Source organism: Pogoniulus pusillus, chromosome 8, assembly GCF_015220805.1.
Source record: "Pogoniulus pusillus isolate bPogPus1 chromosome 8, bPogPus1.pri, whole genome shotgun sequence".
Lineage (NCBI taxonomy): Eukaryota > Metazoa > Chordata > Aves > Piciformes > Lybiidae > Pogoniulus > Pogoniulus pusillus.
The window spans coordinates 36,514,920-36,532,057 of NC_087271.1; the positions used below are offsets into that span (position 1 = coordinate 36,514,920).

The 17,138-nt window shown below is 47.6% G+C and overlaps 1 protein-coding gene across 1 annotated transcript in view; it reads right to left on the reverse strand.

Moving 5' to 3' along the window:
- The window catches only part of HMCN1 (hemicentin 1), a 279,812-nt gene that overhangs the window by 226,465 nt on the left and 36,209 nt on the right, over positions 1 to 17,138 (reverse strand). Inside the window, exons 2-4 of the mRNA XM_064148057.1 lie at positions 11,568 to 11,638; positions 8,964 to 9,122; positions 7,796 to 7,918 (exon numbers count right to left, since the gene is read on the reverse strand). Coding sequence (XP_064004127.1) covers positions 7,796 to 7,918; positions 8,964 to 9,122; positions 11,568 to 11,638 — 353 coding nt within the window. The remainder of the gene's footprint in view (positions 1 to 7,795; positions 7,919 to 8,963; positions 9,123 to 11,567; positions 11,639 to 17,138) is intronic.

Genomic DNA, 17,138 nt, shown 5'->3' on the forward strand with positions numbered 1-17,138 from the left:
TTGAAGCAAAGCCTGGATGAGGCACTTAGTGCCATGGTCTGGTTGATTGGCCAGGGCTGGGTGCTAGGTTGGACTGGCTGAGCTTGGAGGTCTCTTCCAACCTGGTTGATTCTATCACCCATTCTTCTGCTGCGAAGTGCAACTAGTCAAAATAGAGATAAGACACTCACTTCTCACACACTGCTCAGCTCTCACTTCAGGCTGTGCCTTCTTCCTTGTGGTCTGGTCTCTGTGCCTGCCTCTGCCTTAACTCCAATCCCATCTAACCCTTTTTTCTCTAACCTCCTTGATGTCTTTTTGACATCTCACCTCAGCTCTCCAGATTTATCATGGGAGATAAATGTGGGTTGATCTGGTTATTTCTGAAGGGAGGGAAAGAGAGGGAAGAGGGAAGGATAGATTGGGTTGGGAGCCCTCTGGGGACTCTGATTTCTGGGAGGGACATTGTGTTTCTGTACTTCTTTTTGCTTATACATAGCTGGATATATCTGTGTATTTCTGCCTGTATATTGTGCTAAGCTGTAAATAGAGCTTCATTCTTTACCTTCCAGCCATCTGAGTCTAGTCTGGGTGATTTCATAAGAGTGGGAGGGTGGATAACTCCCAAACCATCATGAGGACTATGCCAGAAACCTTAATTCTTATCTATCATTCTGAGCTTTTGACTATGTCACCTTCAGTGACAGGTTTTAACAGAATGAAACAAAATTCCACATTGCTTCCTTATGTAGCACCAGAATTCCACTGTCCCCTGTATTCAGCACTGGTGAAGCTACACCTCAAATAGTTGGCTGAATTTTGGGGTCTTTCCTCCAAGATGGACAATGAGGGACTGGAGCATACCTGAAGAAGGTGTCTTCTCCAAGGAACAAGCAATAGGACAGGAGGAAATAGCCTCAAGGGAGATTTGGGTTGGACATGAGCAATGATTTCTTCCCTGAATGTGTTGTCAAGCCCTGGAACAGGTTGCCTAGAGAAGTGGTGGAGTCTCCATCTCTGGAGAGATGTAAAAATCATGTAGATGTGATGGTGAGGGACATGGTTTAGTGGTTGATTTGGTAGTGTTTAGTGTACTGAGGGACATGGCTTAGTGGTTGACTTGGTAGTGTTTCGTTTACTGAGGTAGCGTTTAGTTAATGGTTGGACTCAATGGTCTTACAGGCTATTTCCAGCCCAAGCAATTTGATCATCATTGAAGCATACACTTGGTTCATACAACAGACCTTTAGCCAACAGCCAGGAGACATAGGAAGCACTTCCAGTTTTAGATATTTCTGTTCACAGCAAAGCATTCATGAGTATGAAGGACTCTGACCCTATTCCAGATCCACATGATCTTACAAAACCATGTGCACCTTTCCAACCAGAATGATCCCTTTCACACCATTCCTTTGAACATGCTGTTTTCAGTCCCTTCCCAGTCTCCCCTCATGTACATCACTTTTATTCACAGGCTTCTCACCTCCTTGTTTTTTTGCCCTTGTTTGATCCACTTCTCAAGTTACTCAACTGATACGGGAAAAGGGATAGAGAACACAGAGTGTAGGAGCTTAGTTAAATCATTAACTGTGTGAGCACTGATATTAAGCATCATCAATCAGATAAACACAAAGGAGGTGGGTTAAGCTTAAGAGGGTCTTGAAACACTCTCATGGAGAAAAATACTGTATTCAAAGATGAGAACATTGGAGACCACAGCCAAGAATGTGACCCACAACTGATGCCAGTAGAGAGGTCAGCCTGAGGAAGACACTGGCCTACCTCCCAAAGACCCCAAAAAGCAACAACCAGGTGGAAAAGAGCACACGTGAAGAGGTGGGACAGTATGGAAATGAGTTCCAGGAACTGATCATAGAATCAACCAAGTTGGAAGAGACCTCCAAGATCAGTCAGGCCAACCTAGCACCCAGCCCTAGCCAGTCAAACAGACCATGGCACTAAGTGCCTCAGCCAGGCTTTGCTTCAACACCTCCAGGGACAGTGACTTCACCACCTCCCTGGGCAGCCCATTCCAATGCCAATCACTCTCTCTGACAACAACTTCCTCCTAACATCCAGCCTATACTTCCCCCAGCACAATTTGAGACTGTATCCCCTTGTTCTATTGCTGCTTGCCTGGCAGAAGAGGCCACCCCCCACCTGGCTACAATGTCCCTTCAGGTAGTCGTAGAAAGCAATGAGGTCTGCCCTGAGCCTCCTCTTCTCCAGGCTAAACAACCCCAGCTCCCTCAGCCTCTTCATGCCTTACCTAATAACACTTTGCATGTTGTGACAACATCACAACACTCCCTTCCTTCTCCCACCAAAGTTAACACCATGCCACTGGTCTCCTTCACAGTCAGTCTCAGCTCTCCTCTCATCTGTGTTCTATATATGGAACATCCTATTTCTACTCACTTCAAAAATCAAGAAGAAAGCTTAATTTTTAAGCACCCTGTGGAAACTTCTCCCTTCTTACAAGGTTAGACTATGAAAAATCAAGTAGGTGTTTAATACTGAAAGAAATGGAAAACCACTACTCACTAGCTCAGTCCTTGTGCACTCCCAGCTTTAGGCATACTGCTCAGTCCAAATCCTCAGGCACAGGCATGACTCATTTTTACCACAAACAATCAAAAGGACCTGGAGGCATCATCTGAACCACTAATTAATCTCCACTAGTTTTAAGCTGTACCAAATTCATACCACGTTTATGATCATTCTTCATCTTAACACCAGTTCTGGCATCAGTACAAACCTTTGGGTATCAGAATCAGTTACAGGAATTTCCTCAGTGCAATCCATTATGAGGGGAATAAGTAAGTGTGGTGTAATATAGCTTCAAGTCAAAATCAGTCCCTTCTGGAAGAATACAAATAAAACTGGATATGGTTAGGAAAAAGTTAGGAAAAAGTTTGCAGATGACACCAAGCTGGGGGCAGATGTGGCTGGGTTGGAGGGCAGAAGGGCTCTGCAGCAGGACCTTGACCGCCTGGACAGATGGGCAGAGTCCAAGGGGATGGCATTCAATAGCTCCAAGTGCAGGGTGCTGCACTTTGGCCACAACAACCCCATGCAGAGATACAGGCTGGGGTTGGAGTGGCTGGAGAGCAGCCAGACAGAGAGGGATGTGGGGGTGCTGATTGATACCCCGCCCTGAACATGAGCCAGCAGTGCGCCCAGGTGGCCAAGAGAGCCAGTGGCATCCTGGCCTGCATCAGGAATGGTGTGGCCAGCAGGAGCAGGGAGGTCATTCTGCCCCTGTACTCTGCACTGGTTAGACCACACCTTGAGTGCTGTGTTCAGTTCTGGGCCCCCCAGTTTAGGAGGGACATTGAGATGCTTGAGCATGTCCAGAGAAGGGCAACGAGGCTGGGGAGAGGCCTTGAGCACAGCCCTATGAGGAGAGGCTGAGGGAGCTGGGATTGGTTAGCCTGGAGAAGAGGAGGCTCAGGGGAGACCTTATTGCTGTCTACAGCTACCTGAGGGGTGGTTGTGGCCAGGAGGAGGTTACTCTCTTCTCTCAGGTGGCCAGCACCAGAACAAGAGGACACAGCCTCAGGCTGCGCCAGGGGAGATTTAGGCCAGACCATGGCACTAAGTGCCTCAGCAAGGCTTTTCCTGAACACTTCCAGGTCTGGCAACTCCACCACCTCTCTGGGCAACCCATTCCAGTGCCAATCATTCTCTCTGTGAAGAACTTCCTCCCAACATCCAGCCTAGACTTCCCCCAGAACAACTTGAAACTCTGTCCCCTTCTTCTGTTGCTGCTTGCCTGCCAGAAGAGACCAACCCCACCTGGCTACAGCCTCCCTTCAGGGAGCTGTAGATATCAATGAGGTCCGCCCTGAGCCTCCTCTTCTCCAGGCTGCACAACCCCAGCTCCCTCAGCCTCTCCTCATAGGGTTTGTGTTCCAGGCCCTTCACCAGCTTAGTTGCCCTTCTCTGGACACCTTCCAGCACCTCAACATCTCTCTTGAATTGAGGAGCCCAGAAATGGACACAGCACTCAAGGTGTGGCCTGAGCAGTGCTGAGTACAGGAGCAGAAGAACCTCCCTTGTCCTGCTGGCCACACTGTTCCTGATGCAGGCCAGAATGCCATTGGCTCTCCTGGCTACACGAGCACACTGCTGCCTCATCTTCAGCCTAAATATATTTGGCCTCTTCCTCTAAGAAACCTGTCCTGGTTTTTAAGTAGAGTGTTACCTCTGAAGGTGATGGTAGATCTGATACCCCAAAAGCTGGATGAATTTTAGATAACCAAAGCAAAACTTGTACTCTGGACTTAAAGAATATTCTCATTGTTCTAATGCACAGAAAGCATGGTAAATTTCCCCTCACTGGTAAAAGAGCTTCATTCACTAAGTACAGATACCTCTTTAGTTCATGGTCTTTTGGACAGAACCTAGCACAATTTGTCAGTCCAGAATAACTGCGACCAAGTTAATTGTGTCAGTTGGGATCAGAACATCTTGTTGAGAAGTGAAATAAGGCAGTAAGTTGTTAGTCATCTCAATATCTCAAGCTTTGGCTAAGGCTCAAGTATTGTTTTGTTGTTTCCTTGTAGCTAGCTTATGATATTGCTTCATTCTCAATGCACAAAGGGCAAGCATGAGGGCAATGGTTTGAAACTTCATACACTAAAAATAGCTTTGTTTGGGTTTTTTGGGGGTAGAATGATCAAGAATGTTTTAACAAAACAAGACATTGGTTTGGCAGGGTATCCCCAGCCAGGGACTTGGTAGCTCTTTCCTAAGCTACAATTCAGTATTAGCTTTCTCCAGGCCCAAAGCAATGAATATGTTTTAACATTTCTTTTTTACACATCATTGGCATTCTGAGCTGGCAGATGGAGTCGGGGTCCAGTATAGTCCCCCTGTAATCCAGGAGGAAGCAGTAAGGGACCTGCTGAGCCACTTGGATCCTCACAAGTCCATGGGACCAGATGGGATCCATCCTAGAGTGCTGAGAAAGCTGGCCAAGCCACTCTCCATTATTTATCAGCATTCCTGGCTCACAGGAGATGTCCCCAAAGACTGGAAGCTGTCAAAATGATGCCCATCCACAAGAAGGGCCAGAAGGTGGAATCGGGAAACTCCAGACCTGTCAGCCTCACCTCAGTGCCAGGCAAGGTGATGGAACAGGTCATCTTGAGTGCCATCACACAGCACCTACAGGATGGCCAAGGGAGCAGGCCCAGCCAGCATGGGTTTGGGAAGGGTAGGTCTTGCCTGACCAACCTGATCTTTTACAATCAGGTTACCTGCCTGGTGAATGTGAGGCAGGCTATGGATGTAGTCTACCTGGAATTCAGCAAAGCCTTTGACATTGTCTGCCACAACAAACTCCTAGCCAAGCTGGCAGCTCATGGCCTGGAGAGATTTGTTGGGATATGGGTCAAGAACTGGCTGGAGGGCTGGGCCCACAGACTGGTGATGAATGGTGCCACATCCAGTTGGCAGCTGGCATTAGTGGTGTGCCCCAAGGATCAGTGCTGGACACAGTCCTGTTCAACATCTTTATTCATGATCTGGAACAGGGGACTGAGTCCAGCATCAGTAAGTTTGCAGATGACACCAAGCTAGGAGCAGTTGCTGATCTGTTGGAAGGTAGGAGAGCCCTGCAGAGGGACCTTGCCAGGCTGGATGGGTGGGCAGAGGCCAATGGGATGAGATTGGACAAGGCCAAGTGCAGGGTTCTACACTTTGGCCACAACAACCCCAAGCAGCACTACAGGCTGGGCAGAGAGGGGCTGAGAGCAGCCAGATAGATAAGGACTTGGGGGTACTGGCAGAGAGTAGCTGAAGTTGAGGCAGCAGTGTGCCCAGGTGGGCAGGAGAGCCAATGGCATCCTGGGCTGGCTCAGGAGCAGTGTGGCCAGCAGGACAAGGGAGGTTCTTCTGCCCCTGTACTCAGCACTGGTCAGGCCACAACTTGAGTGCTGTGTCCAGTTCTGGGTTCCTCAATTCAAGAGAGATGTTGAGGTGCTGGAAGGTGTCCAGAGAAGGGCAAGGAAGCTGGTGAGGGGCCTGGAACACAAAGCCTATGAGGAGAGGCTGAGGGAGCTGGGGGTGTGCAGCCTGCAGAGGAGGAGGCTCAGGGATGACCTCATTGATATCTACAACTGCCTGAAGGGAGGCTGTAGCCAGGTGGGGTTGGGCTCTTCTGCCAGGCAAGCAGCACCAGAACAAAGGGACACAATCTGAAGTTGTGCCAGGGGAGGTCTAGGCTGGATGTCAGCAGGAAGTTGTTGTCAGAAAGAGTGATTGGCATTGGAATGGGCTGCCCAGGGAGGTGGTGGAGTCACCATCCCTGGGGGTGTTGAAGCAAAGCCTGGCTGAGGCACTTAGTGCCGTGGTCTGGTTGACTGGATGGGGCTGGGTGCTAGGTTGGACTGGATGAACTTGGAGGTCTTTTCCAACTTGGTTGATTCTATGATTCTATGCAAGTAATTTTTCATTGAAAACCTCTACCAAGGAGTCAAAGGAAAATGTTTACAACATTTATAAACAGTTCCAGTTCTTCAGCTCAGTATCATGTGATTTCAGCTCTCTCTGCAAGTTATTTTCTCATGCACCACTCTAGTTTCATTTTTGCCTAAGTCTCACTAGAGTCTTCAAAGAAAACAGTCTCTCAAGTCTGTGGTTCACCAAATCACAATGTAGGTCAGCAGTACTGTCAAAAGTATTGGAACAGCAACCTCAGTTGCAGCTACCACAGATATCCTTGAGACAGACAGAAAACCAGATCAGTGAAGAGAAAGAGAAGAACTGAGAGGGATGGATGAGGTGGGAAACGAGCTGGGACGGGAAGAAGAACAATGCTATGGAACAGAGACACAGAGACAAAAACCAATATGGAATTCAATGCCTTATGGCAATGACAGCACCATTGGCATCACTGATGCTGAGGGCAGGCACTGGGCAAGTCCCAGACTGGACTCAGCAGCAGATGGGAACTGGATTCAGGAGCTGGATTCTGGAACATACAGATGAGGATCAAAGGCAGAATGGACAGAGTCCTCCTGGGACACCAGCCAGTGAAGAAGAGGCTTGACCCTGATGATCCCTCAGCTTTCTCCTGAGGCCATCCATGGGATGCAATCCCTTGTTGGGCAGTTGAAGGTCACCTGTCCTGTCTGCTCCTCTCTGCAGGTGCCCTGTCTGACTTCCTGCCTGCCAAGGTGGGGTACAAGCCGTGGCAGTGCCCTTGGTGTGCAGAGGAGCAAGTCTAAGGCTGAGTCTGTCTCCTAGCCCTTGGCAGGAACTCTGCCCATCAGCTTCTCCCTGCTAGATGCAGCCCCTGGCCGTGCAAACCTGCCCTAAACTTCAGAAAGTGCCTCACTGAGCAGAGACTGTGCTGAGAAGTCAAATCCCTGAACAGAACTGGTTCCAGTCTAGCTCAAATCAAGACAGTCCATGATGTGAGGGACATTTTTGCCAAGGCTAATTTGTAATCCTTTGCTTGCTAACATACTGCTCATTTCCAGCTGATACCACTCTCCCATGCAGTAAAGCCACTGGGATACTGCTCAAGGCCTGGACAGAGGCAGAGGGAAGTTGGTAAGGTTCTGTTTAGACTTGGCAATTCACACTTTCTTAACACAAACGAAAGTCAATGCATTGCATTTCCACCTGAACTCCAGCAGGTGGAAAAAAGAAGGAAGGAAAAGGTGGAACAGAGTCCATATACCTACAATAGAACATTTAGTATTCCCCTTGATGCCTTCTGTCCCAGAAAGAAGTCACATAAAGATGTAGTGTATAAACCTCTGCCTTGCTCTATTCCTGTGCTGCAGAATTCAAGCAAACTTACCTCATTAACTTGTTTTTTGTCCAGGTGAAAAACCTGACCAGAACTCGTTGAGGCAATTTCTTCATAAACCTTGTAACCAATATGATTTCTGTCATCACAGTCTCCAGTCAGCACAAACACTACCTGTGGTAAAGAGAAATACATAACCACTGCTAGGCAAACACTGCAGAGACAGCATTAAGGCACAGTGTGTTAGTTTGAGCCTAGCTGAAATACTCTAGTGAGAGGAATTAGATGCTAGTCTGTGAAAAGGAAACAATGGTGATGGCTGCTGCACTCAAAGGCTTGCTGAGATGGATAAAATCAAGAACACAAAACATAGATAATGGAGTTGCAGTGGCTCTCTGTTGCAGCTGATGCCTGTACTTTTCTGCCTAACCTGCTTTCTGTGTAACTAATCCTTCTGCTTTCTAATTCCCCTGGCTGCTCCTCCAAACTCACCTTGAACATAAAGCAAAGTCTGGAATAAGGTAGAAGGGTGGAAAGGAGGTGGAAAGGTGGTTGGGAGCCCCTCCTGAGGACTGTTTTCTGGGAGGGCTGTTGTGTTTCTGTATTACTTTTCAACTTGTCTATTTCTGTCTATAGCTGTTTAGATTGTAAATATCTGCTTGTGTGTTGTGCTAAGCTGTAAATATAAAGCTTCATTCCTTAATTTCCAGCTCAGCTGAGTCTAGTCTGGGTGATTTCATAAGAGCAGAGGGGCAGGTATCACCCAAACTGTCACACACAGCAACAAAAGAATGTGGACTGAACATGAGGACAATCATACTGCACTCACTGCTGTTGGAAAAAGCAGTGAAGGAGCAGGCAAGACTCATATTAGGAGTTATATGTGCTTATAGTTATCTATGAGCACTTACACTTCACACAGTGCTCATTTCAGAGCAATCCAACAACATCCACATCAGTTGTAAGCTGACCAAGAACAGGTATCCTGGTAGAAGTTCTGGTTGCATTCTTTAATTCACCCCATCAAAAGGAATATTCCTCTTAATATTTCTCTTAACCAGATCAGTTAACTCTCTGTTTCAACAAAAAGTGTTCCCCACAATGACACCACCACAGTGCCTTTTGTAAACCCTGAGCTTCTCAGAGAAGCATTTCTCCATACTGAGAACAGAGGGCCCTAGGCACCTAAACCATTTCAGAAAGCAAATCCCCTCCATACCTGTGATTGCTTCTGTTGAATGAGTTGAAGCACTTCGTGGGCAAGTCTGTAATCTTTGGATCGGGCATCAGTAAACACATAGATGAAAGAACCAGGCAGAGAAATTTCTAGAGCAATCTTTATTGCTCCAATGCTCATCTCTGGACAATCTCCACCACCCTGTTAGAAAGAAAAGAAAGCATTTTTCTAAGAGAACATGCCAAATAAGCTCCTTTCTTTAGGGACACTCAGGATGGATAGATACTTGCTCAGCATCTAATAACTTATTGCCTGGTTTTATCCTGAGCATTGCACGGTGATGTCACAGACTCACACAAGCAGCAACTGCAACAGTTCCTTAGGGAAGCTAAAAATCAAGGCAAGGGTTGCAGTTAGCTCTGAAAATGCTTGGTGTCCTGCTCAGCCTTATCTTCCTTGGGGCCACTATGTTTTGTCTAGCTGCAGCTTTTGTGAGGGCTCCATTTCCTATAGTCACATGCTCCCTCACTGGCTGACAATTGCACTGCTCTGGTAGGATACAGCAGTCATGGGAGGTCATGGCCAGAGATGCAGATGGGAAATGACCTCAGCTAAGCAGTGATGAGCTCCAGGAGGACCTTTAGACACCAGACTTGCAAGAACTTGACCTAGACTTCACATGGCAGTACAGGCAGTGCAGACAGCTCAGCAAAGGGACACAGGTGATGAGTTCCCAGCAACCTGTCCTGCTAAGCAAGCAGCTGCATGGCTGGAGGTTGTTGAGACCATATGTTCAAGCAGAACTCTTCCAAGTGTGACTGTAGCAAACTTTATGTAAAAAGATCAATTTTGCTTCCTAAAATAAGAATTAGAGGAAAATATCTTTATATAACAGTTCACTTGAATTGACAGAAAAATTAACATGGCACATTGAAGACAGAACTGCCCAAAGAACTGAACCTGAACTGTAAAACCTGCCTCTCTACACAGCAGCACATCCCATGAAGGTCAACAAAATAAGCATGGGGTCCTGCACCCGGGTGTCCTGGAAGGCTAATAGGCCTATTAGATGTCTTGGTCTGCCTCACCCTTCTGCTGATGGGGGAAGCAAGGGCAGGAGGAAAACAAAGGCTTAGGCCATTATGTTCCCTCCCAAAGTGATAAACAGTTACCCACAGTTGTTTTGGTACTTGTTGGTGTCTTGCCCAAATAAGGGTGAGCAAGCCCTGGGTGGTCAGTTTGGCAAATGCCATTGTGATTGGTGAACATCTGTGGCCAAAGGAACCACTGCATTCAGGCAAGTAATATCAATTGAGCTAAGTTGCAAGCAGTTGAGCTGCTTCTGCCTGGCTGCCTCTGCCTCACTGCTCTTGGACCTTGGACATCATATTCTGCTCTGCCTCCTGTGTCAGACCAGCTTAACACTGATATTTTGAGCTTAAACTACCTGGAAACTTAAGTGCCTCATTTTTCCCAGGAGAAGGCATTTAAGTGTCACCCCATGTGAGAGTTTGTCAGAGAGAGGCTGCTTGGCACTACTGACTCCAACAAGGTTCTCCACAGGTCAGAAGCATTTTCTTTGATTAAAAGACAAGATGATAGGATCATATTTTCTTTCAGTAAGGGTAATTCCATTCCAATGTTTCACTTTCTTTCCATTACATGACCCAGATGTCATTTGTGGTTCATTTTCCTCAAGGGAAGTCCACCAAGGGAGATGTGCTGCTGTGCTAGCTCAAAAACTGCCACTTGTCTCCTGAGCACAGCTACAGAAGCAATTCAAGAGTGCTCCAACCAGCCAGATGCCTTGGAATCAGTAGGTGCTAAGTGACACATGGCAGTGAGGGCAGCACCTAAGTAATACCTCATGGGGTCTTACAGTCTTTTTGTATCTAATTTAGTCAGTTAAAGCTAATGAAGTATTTTCATGGGAAGAAAGTTCCAGAACACAGCCAAACAGTTCATAAAAGCTGTGAGCAGGTGGCAGAACTAATTGAATGCAAAATAAATGTTAGCATTATCTAACTATCCTTCCTTGTGCCACTGAACTGAGTCCCCATGCAGTGATGTAAGCTAAGAGAAAGAAATTAATCATGATTATAAATTAAGAGGAACAGATTACAATTAGGTGACAGTTTGTGCAGGTAAAATGACAGATTCACATTCACAGATTGCATCAGCTTGGCAAGGACCCTCAAAGGTCAACTTGTCCAACACCCCTGCAGTCAGCAGGCACATCTCCAACTAGATCAAGCTGCCCTGAGCCACATCAAGTCTAATCTTCAATGTCTCCAGGGATGGGGTCCTCCTGATGTCCAATCTAAATCTTCCCTGCTCTAGTTTCAAACCATCGTCCCTTGTCCTGCTATTACAGGCCTTCTAAACAGTCCCTCCCCAGCCTTCCTGTAGGCCCCCTTCAGATATGAAATGAAGCTGTTAGGTCTCCCTGGAGCCCTAATTCTTTCAGCCTGACTTCACAGGAGAGGTGCTCCAGTCCTCTGAATCTTTGTGGTCCTCCTCTGGACCCTGCTGGAGTAGGGTCCTCTCTCTCAGTGACTCATTATAGAAGAAACATTAACACTAGAGGAAAGATTGGAGGGAGGAATCGTGGTCTTTGCTAGAATAAAGAACAACCAAGTTACTCACCTGAACGTAAAGTTCTCTGAGTTCAAACTGAAATTTCTTGGGATCTGTTGTTATTGTCACTGGACCAATTTCTAGGATGAAAAGAATTGGAAAGTATGAGGAAAACACAAAGTTAGTACAAGAAAACCTGAGGAGCTGACTGCTTCAGACTCATACAAATCTAGTAGTAAAAGGAAAAGAACTTGGAAGTGTTTAACAGAAAGGAGTAACTGAGTACTATGTACTGAAATCTATGATTCCAAATCCAGTGATGCCAGATTTGCAAAGGGCAGTGGCACAAACTGGAACCCAGAAGGCTCCATCTCAACAGGAGGGAAAACAACTGTCTTGTGAGGGTGCTGGAGCCCTGGAGTAAGTTGTCCAGAGAGATTGTAGAGTGTTCCTCTCTGGAGAGATTCCAGGCCCACCTGGACATAGTGATCCTAGGCAACCTGCTGTGGGTAACCAAGTTTTAACAGGAGGGTTTGACTAGATGATCCCCAGAGGTCCCTTTCAATCCCAATAGCACTCAGCCTGAACACTGTTCCAGTATTAACTTCTGGATGTCTTAAACAATTATAGGTGCATGAAGCATTCTGTGAAACTACACTGAGAACTGTCAGGACAGCCAGCTGAAGTGGGGTGGGCTGGGCTGTGAAAGTAGCATCAGCACATCCTTGAGCCTTTCCCAATCATTGTATCTATGCCACAAGCCTCCCTCTGCCCCTTCAACAACTGTCTTCCCAACTGGTATCCAATATGCTTCTAAGTAGCTGGTTCCCTGTGGCTGTGGTTTCCTGCTGAGTTTACCTTCCTGCTAAGTTAACCTTCACGATCTTGGCACTTCATTCTATTCCTTCCCTGTCCTTGTGCCAGCCATGGACATTCATCATTTGTTCAGCCAAAGCTGAACAAATAAACAGGCACAAAAAGGAAACAGGTGAAGAGATTTCTGCTGGTTTAGCATCCCTTACCACTCATAAAGAAATCACTTGAGCACAGGCACAAAAATGGGGACCATTCTGCTACCTGGGTGAAAGAAAAGCCTGAAGCTGCAGTGCTGCCAGTTTGCCACAGCTGTAGCTGACATGAAGTATATGGGCAGGCAGTGTACTTGTGCATGAATCCCACATTAGTCCCCTGATCATGAAAACTGGCCAAACTGCCACAGAGAAAGCAGCACTGGATGCAGATGGAAAGGCAAGACGGGAAATGCTTCAACTGGCATGACTCTTGAGAGGGATGTGTGCAGCCATGCTCACTGTGGGGGTTGTATCTTCCTCTTCACCAGAAATACATCTCAAGAGAGAAGTTTTGGTTCATGTTAGAGATGTACACTGGGCTGCCTTCACCTAAGTCCCATTTGCAGCATCCAAAATAGTCACTTCTTTTCTCCCATCCCTGGCCCTTTGCCATACTTGTATTCCCAGTGAATCCAGTAAACCTTGCCCTGTTCTTGTGCCAGTTATGGACATTCATTGAGCTTAGCACCCTGGGCCAGGGTGCTGAGCCAAAGCTGAACACATAAACAGGCATAAAAAGGGAGCAGGTGAAGAGATTTCTGCTGGTTTAGCATCCCTAATCACTCATAAAGAAATCAGTTCAGCACAGGCACAAAAACGGGGACAATTCTGCTGCCAGGGTAAAAGAAGAGCCTGAAGCTGCAGTGCTGCCAGTTTGCCACAGCTGTAGCTGACATGAAGTGCTGCCTCAGCAGCCCAAACAGCATGCTCCAAGCCCTCTACAGGTTAATACTTACTTATCTTCTATAGAATCGAGATGTTCCTCTCCTTTAAACAGCACAAAGTTTGATTTCACTGCAATTCCAACAGTGGCCACCACTAAAGTCTAAGGTAATCACATATGTGTTTGCCTGGGGGGCTCTGTTAACGTGTGCTGCTTCCTAAGCAGAGCTGTTCAGCTGAAAGTCACCCAGGAGATCACACAAAAACCTTTCTGAGGATATTCAGCTGCCTTCAGTTTGGGGGTTTTATGGCTGTGAGTCATTAATCTGTAAATGCTGGTTACTAAAATGCTACACCAGCAACAAAAGAGCCACCACAATGACTCACCATTCTTCCACAAACTGCCTCCTGCCCTGCTCCTAGCACTCTACCTGGGACCACTTTCCTCTGGGTACTCTTTCAGTAAACATCTCTGGTAAAACTATCTCCAGTAAAACTACCTCCAAATTCTTTTGCTTCAAAGCCATCCCCTGCCAACCATGGTTCTAAAGGATAGAAGAGATTGGGCTTTACACATCTAGCAAGCCCACCAGCTCCATTATTCCCCATCAGCTGAGGGATTACTACACTTTCCTGTCCCAGAGCAGTAAATCCCTTGGAAAGGCTCTCTCCCCATAAACTAACAGTCTGAGAAGCAGTGTGACTTCAGCTCAGCTAAACCAGCACACCCAGTTTCAATCAGATGAGGGTTTGGCCTTGCTTTTCTGCAAGTGAGGGCCCTCTCCAGCAGGATATGGATGCCAAGCCTCAGCCCTTGCCAGCACGTTGCGGGATCATGCCAAGGCTCCGGCCGCCCTCTGCTGTGAGTTCAGCAAAGAGCAGATCCTTGAGGCAGCAGGTAGATCAGAGGTGGGAAAGGCAACATGACCTAGTCAGCATCAAGTAGGGAGCTATCTGTTGTCAAGATACAATTGAGAGCTTCAAGGAAAAAAAGATCATCGTGTCAGTACTAAGTTTTTTGGAGTCTGAGAAAAGCAGAGAAGGTACAACTTGGTGCTTTTGCACATCTTTAAAGGTAGGCATACAGCCACTCAACTTACAGATCTAACAGCACATTGATCCACACCCAAAACTACCCAGAGTCTCAGTAACTGCATGCAGAAGTCAAGCACACAAGTTGGACAGGTCTAAAGAGGTTCTCCTCCCACCCTACTCTACAGAGGATGCACCTGAAGTCCTGGGTCCAGTTCAAGAGAGGCAGGGAACTACTGGAGAGAGTCCAGTGGAGGCTACAAAGATGCTGAGGGGACTGGAATGTCTTGGTGAGGAGGAAAGACAGAGACCTGGGGCTGTTTAGCCTGGAGAAGAGCAGCCTGAGAGGGGATCTGATTGATGCTCAGGGTGGGGGGCAAGAACATGGGGACTAACTATCCTCAGTGTTATCCAGCAACAGTACAAGGGGCAATGGGCACAAACTGGAACCCAGCAAATTCCATCTGAATACAAGAAGAAAATTCTTTGGTATGACACTGCTGGAGCCCTGAAGCAGGCTGTCCAGAGAAGCTGTCAAGTCTCCTTGTCTGGAGAAATTCCAAACCAGGCTGGACATTGTGATCCTGGGGCAGCTGCTCTGGATGCTCTGGAAGTTGGACTGAATGATCCCCAATGGTTCCTTTACAGCCCTCACCATGTTGGGATTACAGAGCTCAACCTAACTACTCTAGTACTTGATCTTGTACCTAAGCAATTAAATATGACAACATAAACCTGAGTCTCAGTCCATTTGACAAAGAACCTTGATACTTCCTTTCTGGACCAAATCCAACACAAACCATCTCCTTGGTAAATAAGGAGGAAAGCATAGGAATCATAGAATCAACCAGGTTGGAAGAGACCTCGAAGATCATCCAGTCCAACCTAGCACCCAGCCCTATCCAGTAACCAGACCATAGCACTAAGTGCCTCAGCCAGGCTTTGCTTCAACACCTCCAGGCACAGCAACTCCACCACCTCCCTGGGCAGCCCATTCCAATGCCAATCACTCTCTCTGACAACAACTTCCTCCTAACATCCAGCCTATACTTTCCCCTGGCACAATTTGAGACTGTATCCCCTTATTCTGTTGCTGGTTGTCTGGAGAAGAGGTCACCCCTCACCTGGCTACAGTCTCCCTTCAGGGAGTTGTAGACAGCAATGAGCTCTGCCCTGAGCATCCCCTTCTCCAGGCTGCACACCCCCAGCTCCCTCAGCCTCCCCTCATAGGCTTTGCGCTCCAGGCCCCTCCCCAGCCTTGCTGCCCTTCTCTGGACACCTTCCAGCACCTCAACATCTCTCTTGAATTGAGGGTCCCAGAACTGGACACAGCACTCAAGGTGTGGCCTGAGCAGTGCTGAGTACAGGGGCAGAAGAACCTCCCTTGTCTTACTGGCCACAGTGTTCCTGATGCAGGCCAGGATGCCATTGGCTCTCTTTGCCACCTGGGCACACTGCTGCCTCATCTTCAGCTACTCTCTACCTGCACCCCCAGGTCCCTTTCCTCTTGCCTGCTTTCCAGCCACTCAGTCCCCAGCCTGTAGTGCTGCTTGGAGTTGTGGCCAAAGTGCAGAACTCTGCACTTGGCCTTGTTAAATGTCATCCCATGACCCAGAAACTGGCCATTCTGAAAGGCTCTGCTGGTCTTCCATGACTTTCTGTGCACACCTCACATGGATGCATGTTTCTATACAAGCTCAACAGCAAAAGCACATTGGGAAAACCACAAATTACCCACTGACACACAATCACACATCATTATCACTGAGGGTGACTGTGAATTTGGCAGTCCCTTCATCCTGACCACGTACGACATCTGCACCAAATGTCTCTTTTGGACAGCTGGATGCTTTAGGAGATTTGGCAAAGGAATATGGAAGCCATCTGCCTACCTCTCATCAACTCAGAACATTGAATTTGTTTGTACTGGAATAAAAAAAAAACAATCTCTAATTGAAACTTGGTAGCTGCAGGAATTTTGGCACAGATGCTAAGCCCAGCAGAATGCTCTTACCCACAGAATTCCTCCTTCTAATCCAGTGCAAGGATATTTCCCTGTTGCAAAATCATATTCAAGATCAAAACCACAAAACAAAACGTGGCCCTAAAATGTCCCCACACCTCTGGATACTTCCAAAGGACAAAGACACTTCAGAAGGGCCATGCTAGCAGTGTAGTATGAAAAAGAATCATAAATCATAGAATCAACCAAGTTGGAAGAGAACTCCAAGATCATCCAGTCCAACCTAGCACCCAGCCCTATCCAGTAATCAGACCATGGCACTAAGTGCCTCAGCCAGGCTTTGCTTCAACACCTCCAGGGACAGAGACTCCACCACCTCCCTGGGCAGCCCATTCCAATGCCAATCACTCTCTCTGGCAGGAACTTCCTCCTAACAGCCAGCCTAGACCTCCCCTGGCACAGCTTGAGACTGTGTCCCCTTGTTCTATTGCTGGTTGCCTGGCAGAAGAGACCAACCCCACCTGGCTACAGCCTCCCTGCAGGGAGTTGTAGACAGCAATGAGGTCTGCCCTGAGCCTCCTCTTCTGCAGGCTGCACACCCCCAGCTCCCTCAGCCTCTCCTCACAGGGCTCTGCTCCAGGCCCCTCAACAGCTTCCTTGCCCTTCCCTGGGCACCTTCCAGCACCTCAACATCTCTCTTGAATTGAGGAGCCCAGAACTGGACACAGCACTCAAGGTGTGGCCTGACCAGTGTTGAGTACAGAGGCAGAAGAACCTCCCTTGTCCTGCTGGCCACACTGTTCCCGAGCCAGGCCAGGATGCCATTGGCTCTGCTGCCCACCTGGGCACACTGCTGCCTCATCTTCAGCTACTCTCTACCAGCACCCCCAGGTCCCTCTCTGCCTGGCTGCT